This window comes from Saccostrea cucullata, unplaced genomic scaffold (genome assembly GCF_032062105.1).
Source record: "Saccostrea cucullata isolate Sc308-1 unplaced genomic scaffold, CSIRO_AGI_Scuc_v1 ctg491, whole genome shotgun sequence".
NCBI classification, from domain to species: Eukaryota; Metazoa; Mollusca; class Bivalvia; order Ostreida; family Ostreidae; genus Saccostrea; species Saccostrea cuccullata.
The window spans coordinates 242,292-261,254 of record NW_026928818.1 but is presented as its reverse complement, the minus strand read 5'-3'; the positions used below and the strand labels follow the sequence as shown (position 1 = coordinate 261,254).

Genomic DNA, 18,963 nt, shown 5'->3' with positions numbered 1-18,963 from the left:
ACAAAAGTGTAAATGAGTGCGCTTTTGAGGAGGGGGGTACTGACTGTAATTAGATACCTTGTGTTATTATTATACTGTGGGTTAAAAATTTATTACCAAAACAAGTGCCTGTGGTACATGTACATGTATTAAGAAAAATATGCCACATTGATCATTGAAAAGCAGTATGAGACAACTTTCATATTTTTCAATCATAAAAAATGCATTATCTGTACAAGCTAACCACATTGAGCTATAGCACAAGTAAGAACAGAATGGGAATGCCTACAGTGCTGTTGCTGTGGGTTACATTAGCTTTCTACAACAATATAACAATGCTAAAGTAAGCTATGAATTCAGTTTTCAGAAATCATGAGCAATGACTGAATAGGAAAAATTAACCCTTCAATCCTTAGGGTTCATTTTCAGAATTTATCTAACTCCTTGGGTTCATTTTTACACTCTGAGTTTATCCTCACTCCCTCAGTTTGTTTTCCACACACAGAATTCGTTTCTAGTGTACATATTTTATCCTAACTCTCTGGGTTCATTTTCATACACAGACTTGAGCGTTTCTACTGGTTTCTTCTCCTGTTCCTCTAAGTACGCCCCGTCCTGCATCTCGTGTCGGTTGTACAGGAGAGAACGGAATCCAAACTCACTGATCCCCAGGTCTGACGACAGAAGATCTTGCCAGTTTATGTCGTAATTCTCAACTGTAGCCTTGAAAATGAAAAACAGCATTTACAATATATACTGTAGATTTCTAAATATAAGCTGGGAAAAAACTGTCGTTATTTTGTGAGATGTGCACCTTGTTAAAAAAAAATAAATTGCTTTTATTCTCATATTGCTGAAGTCAGAGTGAAAGATCTTGATCAAAAGAACACTTCTGAATTCAGATTCCTCTGATTTTGCACCTACGAATCATTTTGGTAAATAGAGTACTCGCACAAAATAAGGAATCTACAAATACATACATGATCAAACTTCCTTGATCCAATCATCTCATACTCTTTACATGCATCAAACTCTCTCGGGTGATCCACCTCCATCCTCAGAGAGAATTGTGGGACATCTTCTGTTCCGTATGGAGGCAAAACAAACTGGATATCAAACTGTTTCTCCAGCCAGGCAAAGTTGTTAGCTATCAGACCATACAGACAGGTCAAATCAGCTTGTCCTGCAGGAAATGATAAATGTTGAGATAAGTAAATTAACAGTTGTACCGGTACTTGTATATAGTAAAGAAAATGCAATCAATTTCATAGGAAAAATTAAAGTTGTACATGTATTAGAGGAGAAATACCCCCCTCCTCCAACCCCATGCTTTGGAGACACTACATCTGCAAGTATGGATGTCCTTGGAGACTAGCTTAATAATGTTCTAAAGGCTGAGCTTAACTATGTGTTTACAATGTATAAGGAACACAAAAGTGACACAATACATACCAGTAGGAGAATCCAGAATGTTACTGGCAGCCAGTGTAAACAACTGTTTCATGTACTCATTGGTCGCACCCTCCAATATAGTGTGGTCACTGATCTCAAAAATCCTATTACATGTATATAGAATTAAAACATTATCGTATTACTTGACAAAGTTGATTGGTATTAGGTTTAGCATGTTTCAACATTTTTGAGTCTTTTTCCATATCATATAAGCCATATTATTGATTTGTTCATTGTAATCCAAATAAATTTTTACCCCTCTGAAAGTATTTGGCATTCATATTCAAGAAACTTCCAAAATACTGACATTGTGTTATTGAATACATTTTTAGCACACAATTTCCTGTACACAATACTAGATAATACTCACACATTGTTAAGGTAGGCAGTTATTGACTGGATTTTACTGTGAACCCACTCCTTGTTTTCCTTACAGAATTTTCCACCCAGCTTTGGTGTGGCATTGCTCTTAGCTAAAAAATAGGATCATAACCCATCAGAAAAGAATCAAACAATTTCCAAAATTAAATTTTACATTTAGCAACATCAATCAGGTAAGGTAATAATTTCTCTGCTAAACAACATTCATTTTGAAGTCCTCTAATTACCTTTAGTGTTGATAAGTACGTAATAAATACAGTCGGCCAGAGACTTGAGATCCTCCACTTGTTTGTGATTCAGAGTGAGGCCAGTAATTCTCTCCAGGTAACCTTTGTCTTGTAGTCTCCTCCTAAGGCAGGTGCCTAAAATCTGAAACAATCAAAGAAAAGAGTTTATAGCATAATTCCAAGAGGGCATCCACCATGCAAAATGCTGCTATCTGAACTGGAGAAAAGAGATAAATGGGAAAAGTTAAATGAAGAATATCATTAGATTATATATAACAAAAGAAAATACAGTTTAAGAACAATTTATTTATAAACATTCCATATTGGACATTGGGGACTGACGAGGTTTACAGTTTAACAAAAAACTTTCAGCTAAATAAGCACTGAAAGCATATGCATCCCAAGCTAGGGTGAGAAAAATTTACAGTTTGAATTTGATATATTTTGCAAAAAACATGAAAAGACACACTCTGCAATGAGTGTTAACATAATCACACTATACAAAAATGATATTTCCCTCACGAAAACATGGGGGAAGATTGGTGAAAATTTAATTTTAATATGAATCTTTTGTAATGATATAACAGTTACCCTTCATACATGTACCCTGTGATACATGTCTCCCCTTTAAAAAATCCTTCAAACTCTTTAATTTTTAGCATGCATTAAATTCTGTTTAAAAAGTTTAAAACTTCAGTGGGCTCACTTTTGATCTCAGTCTCACTTTTGCATTATATTATACTTTTGTAAAAGTGAGACAGAGATCAAATTTGAGCTGGCCTAAGTTTTATGACCCCGGAGCCTGGTTGTGCCCGAGTGGCAGTACCTTGAGTCCAGCACAGTGGTGTGGTGTTTTGATGTTATTGGCTATACAGTGCTCCTGTAGAGCCCTCAGTATGATACAAACAGTGTTAGGGATGGAGTAGACATTGTCTGACATGTATCCCACTACCTGTCTCAGCAAGGCATCCATTGCCTCCTTCTCACCTGACAAGAAATGACAGAAATGTTTATCCTCTAATAATAAAGCAGGCAAATAAAAGGAACCATAACTCCTACTAAACTGGATGAAATGAACATCATATTTAGAAAAGTCACACTAAATGGACATAAATACATGTATTATACAAATTTTCATGAAATAATTTTGTCACATCACTTGAGAGAATTCATATGGTTACTAGATGACCAATTCTCATTTCAAAAGATTTCTCTCAGACCGACTTTTCAAATACACAACATCTACATATAGATTACAGAAAGAATCCACTTTTCTACCTGAGGTATACTTACTTTCTGAAGTTTTAGATTTGTATGGAGCGGAGAACTGGGGTCTACATCCACAGGGCAGATCTGCCAATACAGACATGATAGGACGGATGGGTGGACCTGTATTAGAGTCCAAAACCACAGAAACTAGTAGTGGCTTCAATATGCTAAAAAAAAAAATCAAGCATTTAAATATAACCTTTTTCTAAAATAAAGAGAAAATGAATACATGTACATTGTATTAATTAAATACAGTCAAAGCTCATTATCTCAAAGTCAATGGGATTGAGAAAACTTAGAGATATTCAAATGCTTGCGATATCGGGGAGAGAACGTAATAATAAAGAGGTTGGGACTTTCAAATCACTTTGACAAATCCATGGTATTCAAGATAACAAAGTCTGACTGTAAATCTTAAATCTTAGATTGAAAAAATTATATATGTCCCTTGAAAAAGAAACATTGCATTACTATTCTAAAACATTCATATAATTTCAAATCAATACAATGTAGTTCTGTCTAAAAAGTGTTCAAACCTGTGGATAAATGGGTCTAGCAGTGTGAAGACAGTCTCCATCCATACAGGTACCGCAGACTCCAGTCCTATCTGTGTCTTAGTGTCCAACAGCTTCCACTCATTACACCTGTACATAAATATATAACATACATGTATCTGAGAAGTTTGTGCATGTTGAACTTCTCCACACTGTAATCCTGAAATTTAGAGACACCAAAAAAAATTACATCACATCAATAAGCCCATACAACTGCTGTGAGAATATTTCATTTTTCAACTATCTCCCCTTAATCAGACCAATAATCTGTCACAAAAATATTGCAAACAAATTTTGATTGTAAATCATCCAATAGATGATATACATGCTTTTTTTTACTCTTGATTTACATGAATTTACTGTATGAAATTTGACACCTGTTTATGACTGGCACAAGAACTTTGGCCACAGACTCTTTAAAATGGGGACACTGCGTCAAAACTTTGGTGATGACAGAAAACGTCTCGCCAACTTTCTCATGATCAAGACTGTTGTCAGTGTTTCCTTTTGATGATGAGTCAGTCGTTACACTTTGAGTCAGAAACAAGATGGGTAGGGTGAAATCCTTCATGATGAAAGCCTACAGTGAAAAAAATGTATCTTAATAATCATCAAAATTATAACAATGCATCATCTTCATTGAATTTCGTAAAAATGACTGTATACCAACCTGCAGCACTTTTGCCCAATCAATCTGTGGCTGAGATAAAAGAAGTTTGCAGTGAAAGTACAGGGCAGTGGTTGTCCTCATATCAAAGTAGCTGAAATAACAAATTAATTGTGATACAATTCTACATAAGGCAATGCATCTGTTTTCATTACAAAATGTATAAACAGTTACATACACCTGTCAGTATTTATTTTTCATTTAAAAGTTTGTAATGTGTCATTTTCATTAATTTCATGCACTATATTTTAAAAACTTTTCTATAAAGGATGTTCTACATCTAGATCAATTCTTCAAAATATTTTCACAGCAAACAATTGCAAACTAAATTATTTGGCCATAACATTTATTTCTTACTTAAAATACAATGCATTGAACCATCAAATATTTGAAAACATTTAATAGGAAGTCAAGAATCTCAAGCAATCATTTTATTATTTTTTTAATGTTCAAGTACATACTGTTTATGTCCAGCCTGAAAAATGGTTGGTTGTATCCATGACAACCAGTTGGTGTTGGAACCCATGACCTTGGCTGTAGGAGATGACAATCCAGAAAGAGGCTGTTCAGGTAACTCATGGAAACCCCTTTTATAAATCCTGAATAAACAAACAAGATCAAAATGCAAAGGTCTTACATTTTTGGAGGGAAGTGTTTACAACATAAAGTGTACTTCAAAACACATTTTCAAGTATGAATTGATAATTAAAGTTTCTAAAAATTTTCTACTAAAATTATGAAATTATGAATTTTTAGTATTCATGGAATATTTGTTAACAACATAAAACTGAAACCACCATATATACTCGCCTGAAAGTCATTCCGCCTACAAGTCATTTGTACTTTACAAGCTTATATATCAGAGGGACTGACCTCATAAAATCCCATTCTTCTTATACCTTGCCTATAAGTCGGACAAACAGATTTGGACCAGAGATTAACTCCCAAAAAACCAACTTAAAGGCGAGTATACATGGTAATTTTACAGTATAGTCTGTGTAAAATTTGAATAATTTATTTCATTATCAGTTTATTTTTCTTTTCTTACTTGTAAAGTATTTCAAGGGGTGAAGCCACAATGGCCATATCTGCTAGAAGTGTGGAGCAGAAGTTGTGTATGCTGTAATGAGGGAGCTGGGATGACCCAGGGTCAAGATACATGGAAACTGAATTGCATGCTGGGAAAAGTAATTCACTGGCACACAACAAAATAGTGATGATGTCAGATCTGTGGAAAACAAGATATACATTTAAATTAATTCTAAAAAGTCGCCAAGATATACTGAATTAAACTGAAATTCCAATATTATTCACTTTCATATTTCTATTCAAGCTTATGACTTTATTTACACAACTTTTAAGTTGATAGAAAATTGAAATCTTTTTGCAAAGAATTTAATTAAATATCCAAACATATTGCAGACGTCCTTTTTTCCACGGGGTCAAAATTCCGCGGAATATCAATTTCTGTTTAATCAGCTTGTAGAAAATTACATGGATTTCCTAGACTGTCACTATATGCTTTACATTTATATTAAGTATGCTTCGACAAATTTCTGCGGAAAATTTGTGAATGCGTACACAGCGTAAATTAATACCACACGGATAAAAGTACTTCTACAGTATTTGACTCGTTTTATTCTAAATGACAAGCATCTTCACCGTTATTACCTGAACTGAGAAGTTCTGCGATAGCTTGGCTTGGATTGGGAGTATCTCTGTGACAGAATCTGTATGGAGTTCTGAAGCACCTGTCCAAATAAATCCTGAGAGAGACGCGGTGGACAAATGGTCCACAAGTCGTGGCGGAGTCCTCGCATGTGGTAGTTCCACATCTGTACAGGGAAGGAGCAACGCTCACCCTGTGGTGAAAGACCAAGAATTAAAATAGCACACATAAAGACATACATTTTACAAATGAACACATCCAAATGGCAAATGATAGTACTATAAAATTTCAAAATAATCACGATTCAATCAGTATTTCATTATACATGTATTTCAAATAAAATATATAACATAATAATGATGCATATTTTTTGGCAATGCAACATGTGTAAGGTGCCCAAGAACAAGTGTTTATATATATGACTTATGACATTTGACAGATTAACAGACCTCCTGGAATTCTTTGTTATCCTTCCAGTTGTAACTTTCCATGTCCTGTAGAACACTGGTGGCCATGTAGTTATTATGGATCTCAACAGTCAGCTTGAACAGGGAATCCACCAACTCCATGTAATTCTTATGCAGAGCAGAAAAAAGTTTCTTGCTAAAATAGGGAAAAAATTTATTCATAACAATGTAGGATAGGAAAGGCCCAAAGGCTATTTTGTTGTTTTAATGGTATGCTCACTTCAAAAACATGTACATACAAATGTATAGTGGTATGTCACAACTTTATTACTAGTAAATGATTTGCTAAATTCTGATGGAAAAAAAAAACTTGATCCGAGCATATACAATACATGGGTGTGATCAAACAAAAATAGTGTCAGCTATATCATAAAATAACAGGAAAAAAGTCTGCTTCCAATATAAAGAGGGTTTTGTTATAACTAGAGATCTAAAATCTGCCACTGACCTGGTCTCTTCTCCTGTGAGCACCGCCTCGTAGTGTTGTAGGTGGTTCTTAATGTACACAGAGCTAGCCAATAGAATGTAGAGGCTCTGCATGGGGGCATTCCGAGGGATATCACTGCACAACTGAACAGGAAAAAAACATAAAAAAAACATAAAAATCAATACATTAACAATGTAAAGTGAATGTGCTATTTATCAACTATACTAAATTTAAAGACATTTGTACTTTTATGGTGCACTGGAGAAAAGTATATTACCATCCAATAAGATTTGTCCAAAATACAAGAGTGCAAACTAAGCATATCAAAATCTGTCATATTTCTTGGAAAAATGACTTTTTACATGAAAAGCAATGTTTATTGTAGTTATGTCTTGTTTTTGAAGGGTTTTGATATCATTCTTTACATACCTTTGTGAGGTGAACGTGGAAGTTCTGTAAACAGAGATTGATAGCATCCACATAGGCCACCCTAACACAATTTAAGATGGAACCATCTGTGCCTGCCCTCGCAAAGGGCAGCAGAAAGTCAAGCTCAGTCATGAAGTCTGATACCGACTAAAATCAGAATATTGACAGTAAAAATATTAAAGGCTACAGAAAACTTTAACAAGGAAGAGTAAAAAAAAATTCCTTCAAAGTAAGACTGATGAATATATATGTAAATAATATGTGAATTTTACAAGTTCAACTCAGATTTTTGTTCAAATCTTTTCCTAATGGATATTTAATACACGTACATATATTTTACAATATTCCCTTGCATCAACACAAAATCTTCATCTTTACATTTATTTAAATGCACATATATACATAAATCTGTATAAAATTTTCACAAAATATAGACCCTTCTTTGTAAAATACCTTAGAAATGCATTTTGGATAATCCAGCTTGCCTCCCCACAATTCCTGTGGTACAGGTTCGGTGTGGAGGACCCCCACCTGTCCCCAGTCTCTGAGCTCAGAGTCCAGGGTTGTTTTCAGAAGGTTCCGGATCTGCTGCCCCATAAACTTAGACAGATCCGGCGCTATCTTCTTAAACATCAGTTTCCATTCCCATCTCAGTCTCTCCTCACCTCGAGTTCTCTCCACCACTGCAAATAATCAAGTAAGTGATTTTTTTTCACTATAAGACACATAGGTAACCAAAGATTATAAAGATCACCTCTGCAATGAATGTTATCTTATAGGAAGACAAAGTCACAAACTAAGCAAATAAATTTGGCTCTGTACATCAATAAATGCATCTTCAATGCAAATTTGGTAGCCTAAGACTTATTGTCACTTAAGAATGAACCTGCTCCAAAAACTTTAATATTGTAATACTGTGGTTTCATCAATTTTCGTTGGCATCAATTTTCGTGGATTTTGTTAAACTGACAGTTTCAAGGATACGTAATTTCATGGACAAAAGCATTTCCTATACAAGTGAATTTCATGAACATTTGAATTCATGAATGAACCTGCTCCAAAAACTTTAATATTGATGAAACCACAGTAGAATAACTTGTTTAAACTGTTCTTCACATTTGCTGGTGTAATCCATTTGATAGACATGAACAAGACCCACCTTTGGGGGCAGGTGTACTGTCAGAGAGACTTGAAGGCATGGATCCAAAGGAGGTGTTGAAGCTTTCACTGAAGGACAGGTCATCTGAGGTGTAGCTGAGGGGTCTCCTCTGCATCTCAGGACTGGAGCTTGTCTTTAACACACCTGTAATAAGTATCAACATAGGTATCACATACATGTAAGATGAAAATCAACATCAAAAGGTAGATATAAATAGAATAATAAATTCACATCTGCAAATACATTTATCCATTTGTCAAATTGATTTGCTATTATTCAGTCTCTTTTTCATGATATGCAGTAATATTTTGTACAATCATTAGAGTTTAGTCCTTTGGGACATGTTGTAATGTGTTACCTCTAAGACTGCCTTTCCGCTTGACCCTTTTACTGGACACCCCAGCAGGATCCCAGGCTGCACACCTCAGTAGAATTTCTACATGTTCTTCTATGTGTAACACCGATGTGACCACATCTAAAATGGATTCCATGTAAACTCTCGGGAGACTTGGATCACTAGCATTGCTTTCATCAGGTACATCCTGTGCAGCATTATGGGATTGATTGGAGGTCAGCTGATCTTTTGAATTTTTTCTAGGCTTGTTAACAATATCTTCAATATCTTCCCAAATATCTTCCACAAGTGCTGACATCTCATCTGAGAACTTCTCCAGGTACATGTCATGCATAGCCCTAGCAGTATTGAAAGCCTTCTTAAAAATTCCCGAGTTAAAGATCACAAAATCTTCATCAATCATATTCAGTATAATATCTGACAACTCCCTGCAGTTTTTGGTAATCTCCATGGAACTGTACTGTTCCGAGTCTATCTCAGGCAGTAAAGTCTCGAAGCAGCGCTCCAACTGCTGGGATCTCAGTGTCTGATACTTGATGAGGATATCATCAGAAGAGAACAGAGCCAAGAGGCTGTGGATATACTCAATTCGTTTCCCTTCAAAAAGATCTAAATCTGGCTTTGTACTGTCGATGGGGAGCTTCTGTAACTTGTCTGTAAAGTAGCGCCGGAGGTGAAGGGAGATCTGATCCCACTGCTGAGCTATCTGCAGTTCCAGATTGTCACTCACTGCATTGACTGAGGTGACAGACTGCATGGGATTTGATCCCTGATGGGATTTACAGGGCAGTGATAATCCTTCATTAGAGGATAATGAAAGGAGATCCTGTAATAGTTTTTCTTCACTGCCTGGATGATTTTCTAGTACAGATATCTACAAAACAACAGATTTACACTTAATCACACTGGAAAAGTACATCCATCAATATAACAGCCATATATGGGTATTTTTATGTACCAGTTGGTTTGATTCATTGACAAGATATAAACTGCCTATTTTTTATGCTTAACTTTTATCAGCACAAGATATAGCAGCATAGCTAGATAGCATAAATGAACACTATTGATCAAACTCCTTAGTCCTCAAATCTATTAGCTTTCTGAATCTATATCAATGAAGAACAGCATATAGATATCAAATCCTTTTCATCAGAAATACCTTATTCACTCTAATTTTTATCAATGAAACAGGTGGATGTCAGAAAATCAAATACAGGGAATAGGATGGATAGGTAATCCTGAGAGTCTATATAAAGAGGAGGAAAAGTGTAATGCATATTTCTTTATATATATAGTTTGTTTTTTCTCTATAAAACTTACCACATGACTGAGAATAGTGAGGACATCCTCTGCCTCAGGATCATAACAGGAGTCTTTCTCTATGATGTGAGTACTAATTACATTGTTAATGGCCTCCTTAGGACTGGCAAACTGCTTGTTTCCTGGTAAGTTGTTACATGTTCTCAGGATGTCATGAAGACACTCATCCATCCTGCAGAAGAAAATTTTGCAAAACAATGAGTCGTGATGGTTTTATTACTGTAAAATTATGAAATGAAATAAAACAGATTCATAAATGACAGACATATGTATGTGTAAAACAAGTGCTAAAAAGAATATCCCATGGTTTGTGGTTGGATACAATTTTTTTTATCCAACTTATTGTGTTGAACTATGCAATTCTTTGGATAAAAAAAAACCATAGGAAATCTTATACCTGTAAGTGCCATCACTTACTTGCGGCTATTTTCCTCCAAATGATTATCAAGGTCGTCTATATAAGCTGTGAGCACCGCCTGACTTGGGGGAACACTCTCTAGCAGTGACCTGACCGGTGGGACTGTCATAGTTTTCAACATCTCCATTTCCTTCTGATGAGATTTTGAACTTTGCTTGTACAGTCTATCCATGCCTCAACTAAAAGTTCTGAACTGAAATAATATAAAAATGAATTTTTAAATCCTTATTATAATATGAAGGCATGCATCTCATTTCCTTTGTAAAATGGTCTATTCATGAGGGTTAATCAAAACAATGATTTTTACTTTAAAACAATGTACTGTATACAGTTTTTTTTTTTGCCCTTTCACACTTGCAAATATTTTTGCCCTGTCTTAAAGTCACCCTGTCACAGTTTTGTTTAAGACGTTATACTGTATTCTTTGAATTTGCCCTGATTTAAATTCACCCAATCGAGTGTAGGGCAAAAGAGGCACACACACTAAAATAAGTAGGGCCCCTTATACAGTATTTCAATTGCCATTTACTGATTAATTGCTAGTAGATACAGTACTTTATCTTTTTAGGGTAATTAAAGGTGAAAAGACTACTAAGTCTGTAGTTGGCCTATGGTAATTCACATAGAGTTAGAGAAGTAACAATAATTTGAGTACAAATCCCACAGGCACTTGTTTTGTATACGGGCACCCCTACTTATTTTCACCATAAGGTTCCTAACACAGTTTCCGGCACACCGCTTCAAGCTTGTATTTTGTTACGAGCTTGATGCGGGGGTTACTGAAATTGCATGAGTCAAGTACATTGTGGTAATAATAATTAGGGATGCCCCGTAAGGTCCGTATACAAAACAAGTGCCTGTGACACAGCCTCTCAAGCAGATGCACTTTGATGAGGGAGTTTTACGCATTGTTTTCAGAAGTTAAATTAATGAAGATTATCACTGCACCATGATGTTACTTTTTGTACATGCTGAAAATGCAATGTATAAAACATATGAGATAAATGTGTGACAAAATAGCTATATCAAGCTATTCTGAATAGTTTAATAAAGCTATACATGTAAAGGTAAATCAATCTTTATAGCTAAATTAATAGACCTGGATATAATCAGATCAAGTCATGCATTGCAGGGGGACACAAGACAAGTATCATTTTTCAGTGTTTTTTGCAGAACCACGACTTGTGCGGTATTTACTTGAATCAGACACATTTCTAAATAAAATAAAACCTTAAATATCCATATAACTATATTCATTTCCCCTCTAAATAGGGATATCTTAAGCAAATAACACCATCATTACCATAGGCATGGAGATTTGTTTACATATCGGAAGTAAATAAATTGTTATAAAATAGAAAACCAATATTGGTTATCTAGTTTTAGGTACGACTTACCAAAACAGGTGAAGTTTTTCTTTTTTTATTTATTATATATCATCAACCCTTGTCATTTTCTATTACCTGCTTGCATATTTTTGTGCTGATATAGTTTGTATAGAGTCCATATTGCCTTAAGGTCTTCTTGTGTTTCAAATAAATAAGGTTGGACACTTCTCAGGTCATGCCGAATTTCCTCGTTTTCTTCATTTTATTGGGAAATTATTTCTTGTCCATAAAAATTTTTATTTAAAAAAAAAAAATAAAGAAAACTTGTTTTATGTTGTTAAAAATGTGTTTTGTTTTGATACTGTTATTTTTTTTACCATTAATGAATACTATTTTAATAAAGATTTCTTCAAATAAAAAAAAAAGAGTAACATAGGCCTAATATATTATATGTATTGAACATTGGTTTTAGAAGGGTCATAAAAGCGACAGAAGACGGGGTAAAAAGTGCAAGAAAGTCCAGTCCTAGTGCTGTCGACGGGATATAAGGGGACTGCAGTAAAAATAGTAACCAAGGTCGGCATTATTAATTTTGTCAAGTACAAGTTAACATTATACGGGAAGATTTTAAGATATACTTTATCATGCCTTTCAGATTACTTCAAGCTGACCACACAGAAAATTTATTCAGTTATACAAACAATTATATATACAGTTTGAATTAGTCTGGCAATCAAAAGGTTGTAGTTTTGAAAGTTTCAAGAAATCCATCTTAGTATTATTAGTAAGGTTCAATTCCCCTTTTAATTGGAATCGGGTCCATTAATCTTTAAGATTGAACAGACTTTGGGAGACATAGTTTCAGGATGAATAGACTGTGGGTGAACAAAAATTAGAGTAAATGGTGTCAAGAGCAAATGCATTTTAGGGAAAAGGATTAACACAATGATTTACCTTAGTGAGAATATATGAACCATTTTCAAATAAAGTAACCATGGCCTTTACTTTGTTCTTGATCTAAATATTTTTCACATACAAATTTAGAAGAAGAAGTAAAGTGTTCATATTTGAAATTGCAAATTTATTTTTTAGATGTCAATGCAAACTCAGGTAAAGAAGTTGTCACGTTTTGGTTTGGACTTTTTCCGAGGACGGAACATCTACGGCCAGCTTGGAGCTGTAGGAACAACAGTAGTTATATTACTTGTTCTTAGAGAAGAGCTCCACTGGAGAAAAGAAACTAGTGCTTCCCACCTTAATGCTAGGAGATGGGTAAGCATATTAATTTTACAGAAAATATAATTATAAACATTTTTTAAACAATTAACATAAGAGGCTTGACTGCTTAAACATCCTGCATTGAAATATGCCTTTGAATTTGATTTGCAGGGAAATAAGTTGTATATAATATTTGTAGTTTGTTTATAGTTCTAATAATTTAAAGTACTTTGTACATGTACATGTATTCATTTTGACCCTCCCAAATGTTATCTAGAGGTTTTTCCCAAAGTGTGAAATAGACCCGTACACATGTAAATCCTTCTATCTACTCATATAAAAGTTTGCTTTCTTGCTAATGATTCGTCCATGAAAGTTTTAAATCTCATTTAAAAAATCAAATAGAAAGTGTATATGTTATATATACTGAACAAAAAAAGAAACGCATAATCAAAATAATATGAAATTCTAAGTTTTCAGTTTAAACCTTGTATTATTTAAGCGATTTTAGAGTGTGTTGTGATAAAAATCAATGTTGCAAATTGAAAATTCAAGTTGAGGTCATTTTCATTGCCCCCAAATTCAAGGGGCATAACAATATGTACTGTGCAAAGTCTCAATGCTAGTGGGTTTCCAATGTACGGATATCGTGGTGGAATATCATCTCATTTTAGTCTCATGCGAACAATTTATGCATTTTTATGCTGATTTTTTCATCCAGCAATTGTAGCAGCAGTTTTTACAGCAAGTTCTGAATCGCATGAGGTGATGAAGGGGGGGGGGTGTCTGGTGACGGTCCTGCCTGGTTGTGGTTACCTGCACATGGCCAGATAGTGGTCTTCCGACGTTTTTTAAGGTTGCAAAGCCCATTGATTTATTTCAAATACAGTTGCAACTTCCTGTTGCGTAGCTCCATTTTTTTAGTATCATCGTTAGCCTGGTTGTATTCATCTTTGTTTGGGCGTGGCATTGCAGCTGTAGTATTAACACTGCAATCAAATCTTAAATATGGGTTTAATAGAAGTGTTAAAAGTTTCTCTAAATCCAAAATATCAATGAAAATAGACATCTGATTTAGAAGAAATCTTGAAAAACAGTACTTTCATAAACATGTTTAATCAAGGGAGATAATTCAACACTTGGGTTTTAAAACCCCATGCTGTCCTTTAAAAGGGTCACAGGTATCCAATGATGTAAAAAATAGTTGTTTCATGTACATTTTAAAAATTTCTTTGACGAGTAAAAGAATATGCGTTTCTTTTTTTGTTGAGTATATATGGATTTAGTATTATTTAGCATAGATTAAAAAAAATAAAATCATTTAAGCAATGAATCATTATTTTTTGAAAGATATAGTCTCATAAATGCAAAAGTGTGTGCAAACAAATTGATTAGCGTGTGTCAGCGTTTTTTTGCAAACACTGTTGCAGTTATGAAACTACATCTTTCAAAAAATAATGATTCATTGCTTATATTTACATTTTTTAACTCTCTACCTTGACTGCAAATGTGATTAATATTTAAAAACCTATGTATTATTATTATATTATCCTTCCTGTAAGCTACAGCTAATGGATGAGCCAACATAACAGCTTCTGGTCAATGATTTTTTTGTGTGGATTTTTTGATTTTCACTCATGACGTTGCATTTCCTGGGTATTCAACGTTTGTGACGTCAAACTAAAACCCATGCTTTAACCTTTTGACACCTTGTCCGTGTCATGGTGTTTTGAATGCAATAGATTTCCATTCACTTTATATGCAAAAAAACATGTGTAATGTAAATATTTCTTTTTACAGCTGAATAGAGGGGAACAAGTACAACAGCCTGCAGCAGCAGCAACAACGACTTGATGTGTGAAGAAATTATTTATAAATATGTAGATAACATTCAAAAATGTGTAAATAAATTTGTGAAATATGAAATTTCTTTATTTGTTTTAATACACATGTAACTCTAAGAAATGGTGAATCAAGCACTAGGAGATTCTGATGCCTACTGTAGTAATGAGTGTCAGCCAACCAGGTGGAAGAATGCATTGCGACCATGATGTCAATGAAAGGTTCAACATGTATAATATGAGTTGATATAGTGATTAAGTAAAGCTAATTAAGGTCTGGAGGATGCTAGTACATCTACTTGAACATCTGGATATTCTGATATCCTAATCAGTATACAGGGTTATTATTACAAAGTGATTTTTTTTTTTGCTCTTTTACACTTGCAAAAAGCAATTTAGTCAGTAACAGGAAAGGAGAAAATGTAAGGCAGGACTGGGAATCGAACAGGGATTCCTGCATCTCCAGTCAAGTGCTCTACCAACTGAGCTATCCAGGTCGATATCCACAGCCCAAAACATTACAAGTCTATTCCACACTTTGCAAAAGTTGTGTCCCTTTGCGGGGTCAATCAAAAGGGAAAGGTATAACATTTCCCAAAAGATGGTGACCAAGGGGCATAACTTTTGAAAAATGTGGATTCAACTGTGGGCACTGATTCTTGATTATAATGGCAAGCAAAGTCCATGTTTGCTCCAAGTGATAGTCAGATCATAAAGTAAGATAGGTCTTGATGGCATTATGTAATAAAGAATCCTTGAAAGTATTATTAACTTTTATTCAGTGGTATAGGAGGAGTTGTGGATGAGAGATGGGTACCCTTTAATATTATTGAAAGAATGGTTGTGTCCATGTTTGGTATGGAGACTCAAATATTTTTAGTTGGGGGGGAGGGGCCATTAGATGTTTTATTTTGGGACACAAGTATAAAAATATAGTACATGTAGCTAATTATTCTATAGTATTTTATATATCGAGAATTATTAGTTGTCCCCTGGTTCATATGGCCATGAATCCCAAAGAAGTCAAGGTCAAAGGGAAGGTCCAGCTAAATCAGAAATGTTTATGCAGTTTAATAGCCATTGAAAGTATGTAAAATATATCTCAAGGGCTTCGAAGAATGGGATGGGACAAAAATATAATGGGATGTACACATGGTACCCATACCTCAATATTTAAGATTTATATCATCAAATTACATTTTATTTTTGGTAAAAGTAGTGCTGCATTTGGGTATCAATGATTAAATGCATGCAAAAAATAGAGTAAAATTTAGACTAATATACAGTGTAAGTTAGAGAGGTCAAGGTCAAAGGAAAATTCAAGGTCCGAAAATGTTGAAATGTTGAATAGCTGTATGTATCCAGCATATGAAGTATAATAATAAATTCAATTAATGTTTTATTAATGCCTTCAAAAGTTTCTTTGAAACCAATTTAGAAAAGTGAAGTCATGGTCAAATTAAAAGTCAAGGTAAAAAGTGTTAAATTGATGAAGTTGAATGCTAGTAGTTCTCAGTTTGTATTAGAGTGTAAAAGGATTGATACAAATATTTTTAACTGTTTCTTTGAAATTGTACTAAACATAATTTTAAAAAATTGACCCGAGTTAAAGGAAAAGAAAGATCAAAATTTAAAAAAAAAGTTGATGCACTTGATGGCTCTCATCAATATGTATCAGCAATTTTTAAATTTTGATTAAAATATCTTGCATAGTTTCTCTGAAACTAAGCTAAAACGCAAAGTGTGACGGAAGGACAGAGGGGCAAACACTATAATCCCTAGTCTTTAAAGAAGTGCATGGAAAGCTTTAATTTCTCATACGTCCACTTCTCGTGGAAGAAGGGGAAAGCCTGTGCACTTTTCTAACTTGGACCATATTCATATCATGATATGACTCCAATTTTAAAAGTGCTGTCCTGTTCTTTCGTATCATCTGTTAGCAAGGAACAATAAACTATACTGGAATATCGTTTATATTTGAACATGTACAAAATGTACCTTTAGAAAAATTGTGTAATATGTTCATTGACCCCCCTCTTTAAGATAATTCAAAATTGTATGAAGTTTTGAAACAGTCCTGCAAAAGTGTTTAATATGATATATGATGCCTATAAAGAGATCACAGGCACTTGGGGGCCGGATCCCCTTTTTTCTTTTTTAAATCTGGGGTCGACACCCCCCCTTTCATTTTTTTTCTTTTTAAATCTGGAGTCGATACATCTTTTTCCATTTTTTTAGTCTTATATGCACTACTTTGTATCGATAATGTAACCCTTCCCTTTTGTCTCTATAAGCCGTTTTTAAATATTTTTTATTTGTTGATTGCTTTTTTTTTTATTATTAAATGGCTCCCCACTCATCCTTAATACGTTTGCTATTTTGTTTGTGTTTGAGAGGACAATCTAAGTTGGTATAACTAGTGTCCAATCCCATTGATTGTGTTCAATAAAATATACAGTATTTTAAAAAGCGACCCACTCATCCTTTAAAAATCAAAGTACTCAGAAGTACAGTGAGCCGGGCTCATTTACAGAGTAGAATGGATTTCTTACATGAATCACGTTTATATTCTAATGAAAAAAAATATTTAAAACTATCAATATAAATGATAAGACACTGACAGCGAGTTTTTCAATCCGACATGTAATACCAAGGTCCGATTTTGTCAGATTCATAATTAATCTGGTACTGCAGCTGAATGTATACAAAGAGGCCAGTCTGGTTCCCTCTCCTGCTTTACCTCGTATGTGTAGAGAACTACGGTAACACTGATTATCAAAAATCCTTACGCTAATGAACTATGTTCTTTGACTTATGAAGTTTTCAAAGTCATTACTACTAATGTTTATTTATACATGTATAGATAAAACTTCGTTTTATTTTTTTTTTTGCTTTATTTAGCGTTTGGATTATCTCAAAAGCGGTTGAGAGTAAGAACTATATTTTTGCACGTAACTTTAAAATGGCGACTATGGGGTCAACATCCTGCCTTGAACGCAGAAGGATAAAACGTACGCTGAACTAGGACCTGGGGTCCCCCGCAAATAGTTCGTCATTTTGCGTAGTAATAAAACATTCTAGGAACTCTCCAGGCATTAAAGGCACAAAAGTAAATTCATCGATATCATCAATACGGAGACCACTCTCTACCATCGGCACAGATTGTACGGAGACCTCAGGTCACCTTATATATTAATTGAATTTTATATGATAGACAATTTTCTTTGTCTTACTCCAAAATAATCATATTTATAACTTTATAAAGATCAACTTTCTAATATATATATTAGCAGAAACGTGAAAATAATAAAGGGTGACCAGAGGTAACCTCATATTGTACATCAATAGGAGGACCAAAGATCACCTTACATTGTACATCAGTAGAGGGACCAGAGGCCACCTTATATTTAAGAGCATGTCTACGAGAAAACCATGCAAGAGGTTATGGGAGCAAGGTTCTCGGATCAACCTCATATTTTGTGTTTAAATTTCTTCTATAGTATGAAATATTTTGCCACAAATTTTTTTTCAGTGTGGTCTCACTTAAGGGGTTAAATCGACACTGTTACTAAAAATAGAATTCTTGGTCCTTACGCAGGGTGAAAACAGGAATTTTACAGGATTTTATATTTAAAAATTCAGCATTTTACTTGGTAATGATAAAAAATATCCATATATGGTTGAAAGTAACAAGATACACTTGTTTCAGAAAATTTTTCATAATCACAAACTTTGCTCCCGTTTAAGTGCAAAAAGGTCACAAATCTGGCATATTTCCAGATTTTTGAAAACTGGTGAAAATA

General features: G+C 34.2%; 2 protein-coding genes across 5 annotated transcripts in view; one reads left to right on the top strand and one right to left on the bottom strand.

Moving 5' to 3' along the window:
* Positions 1-18,963, top strand: part of LOC134278812 (uncharacterized) — a 108,199-nt gene that overhangs the window by 44,138 nt on the left and 45,098 nt on the right. The window lies entirely within an intron of this gene.
* On the bottom strand, positions 498-12,096 carry LOC134278808 (uncharacterized protein KIAA0825-like). 2 transcript variants are annotated; one of them, XM_062761097.1, is made up of 22 exons: positions 12,077-12,096; positions 10,773-10,966; positions 10,356-10,527; positions 9,039-9,909; positions 8,681-8,824; positions 7,975-8,204; positions 7,522-7,668; positions 7,114-7,235; positions 6,648-6,801; positions 6,201-6,391; positions 5,578-5,757; positions 4,991-5,128; positions 4,533-4,623; positions 4,240-4,442; positions 3,845-3,952; positions 3,333-3,475; positions 2,866-3,026; positions 2,040-2,181; positions 1,802-1,904; positions 1,432-1,535; positions 960-1,162; positions 498-702 (listed from the first exon to the last, which is right to left on the bottom strand). In XM_062761097.1, exons 2-22 carry the CDS (start codon positions 10,943-10,945, stop codon positions 508-510), a joined length of 3,975 nt encoding a protein of 1,324 aa, XP_062617081.1. In that variant the 5' UTR covers positions 10,946-10,966; positions 12,077-12,096; the 3' UTR covers positions 498-507. The 2 variants fall into 2 exon arrangements, with proteins under 2 accessions (XP_062617081.1, XP_062617082.1); XM_062761098.1 differs by having other exon boundaries at positions 12,004-12,094.

What these genes read in the sequence shown, in the direction of transcription:
- LOC134278808 (XM_062761097.1), bottom strand. Translation starts at nt 10,945, where the DNA reads ATGGATAGACTGTACAAGCAAAGTTCAAAATCTCATCAGAAGGAAATG. An exon ending in CATTCTGGATTCTCCTACTG is followed by an intron (nt 1,163 to 1,431) that starts GTATGTATTGTG and finishes CATTTCCTGCAG; the next exon opens with GACAAGCTGATTTGACCTGT. An exon ending in GATCAAGGAAGTTTGATCAT is followed by an intron (nt 703 to 959) that starts GTATGTATTTGT and finishes TTCATTTTCAAG; the next exon opens with GCTACAGTTGAGAATTACGA.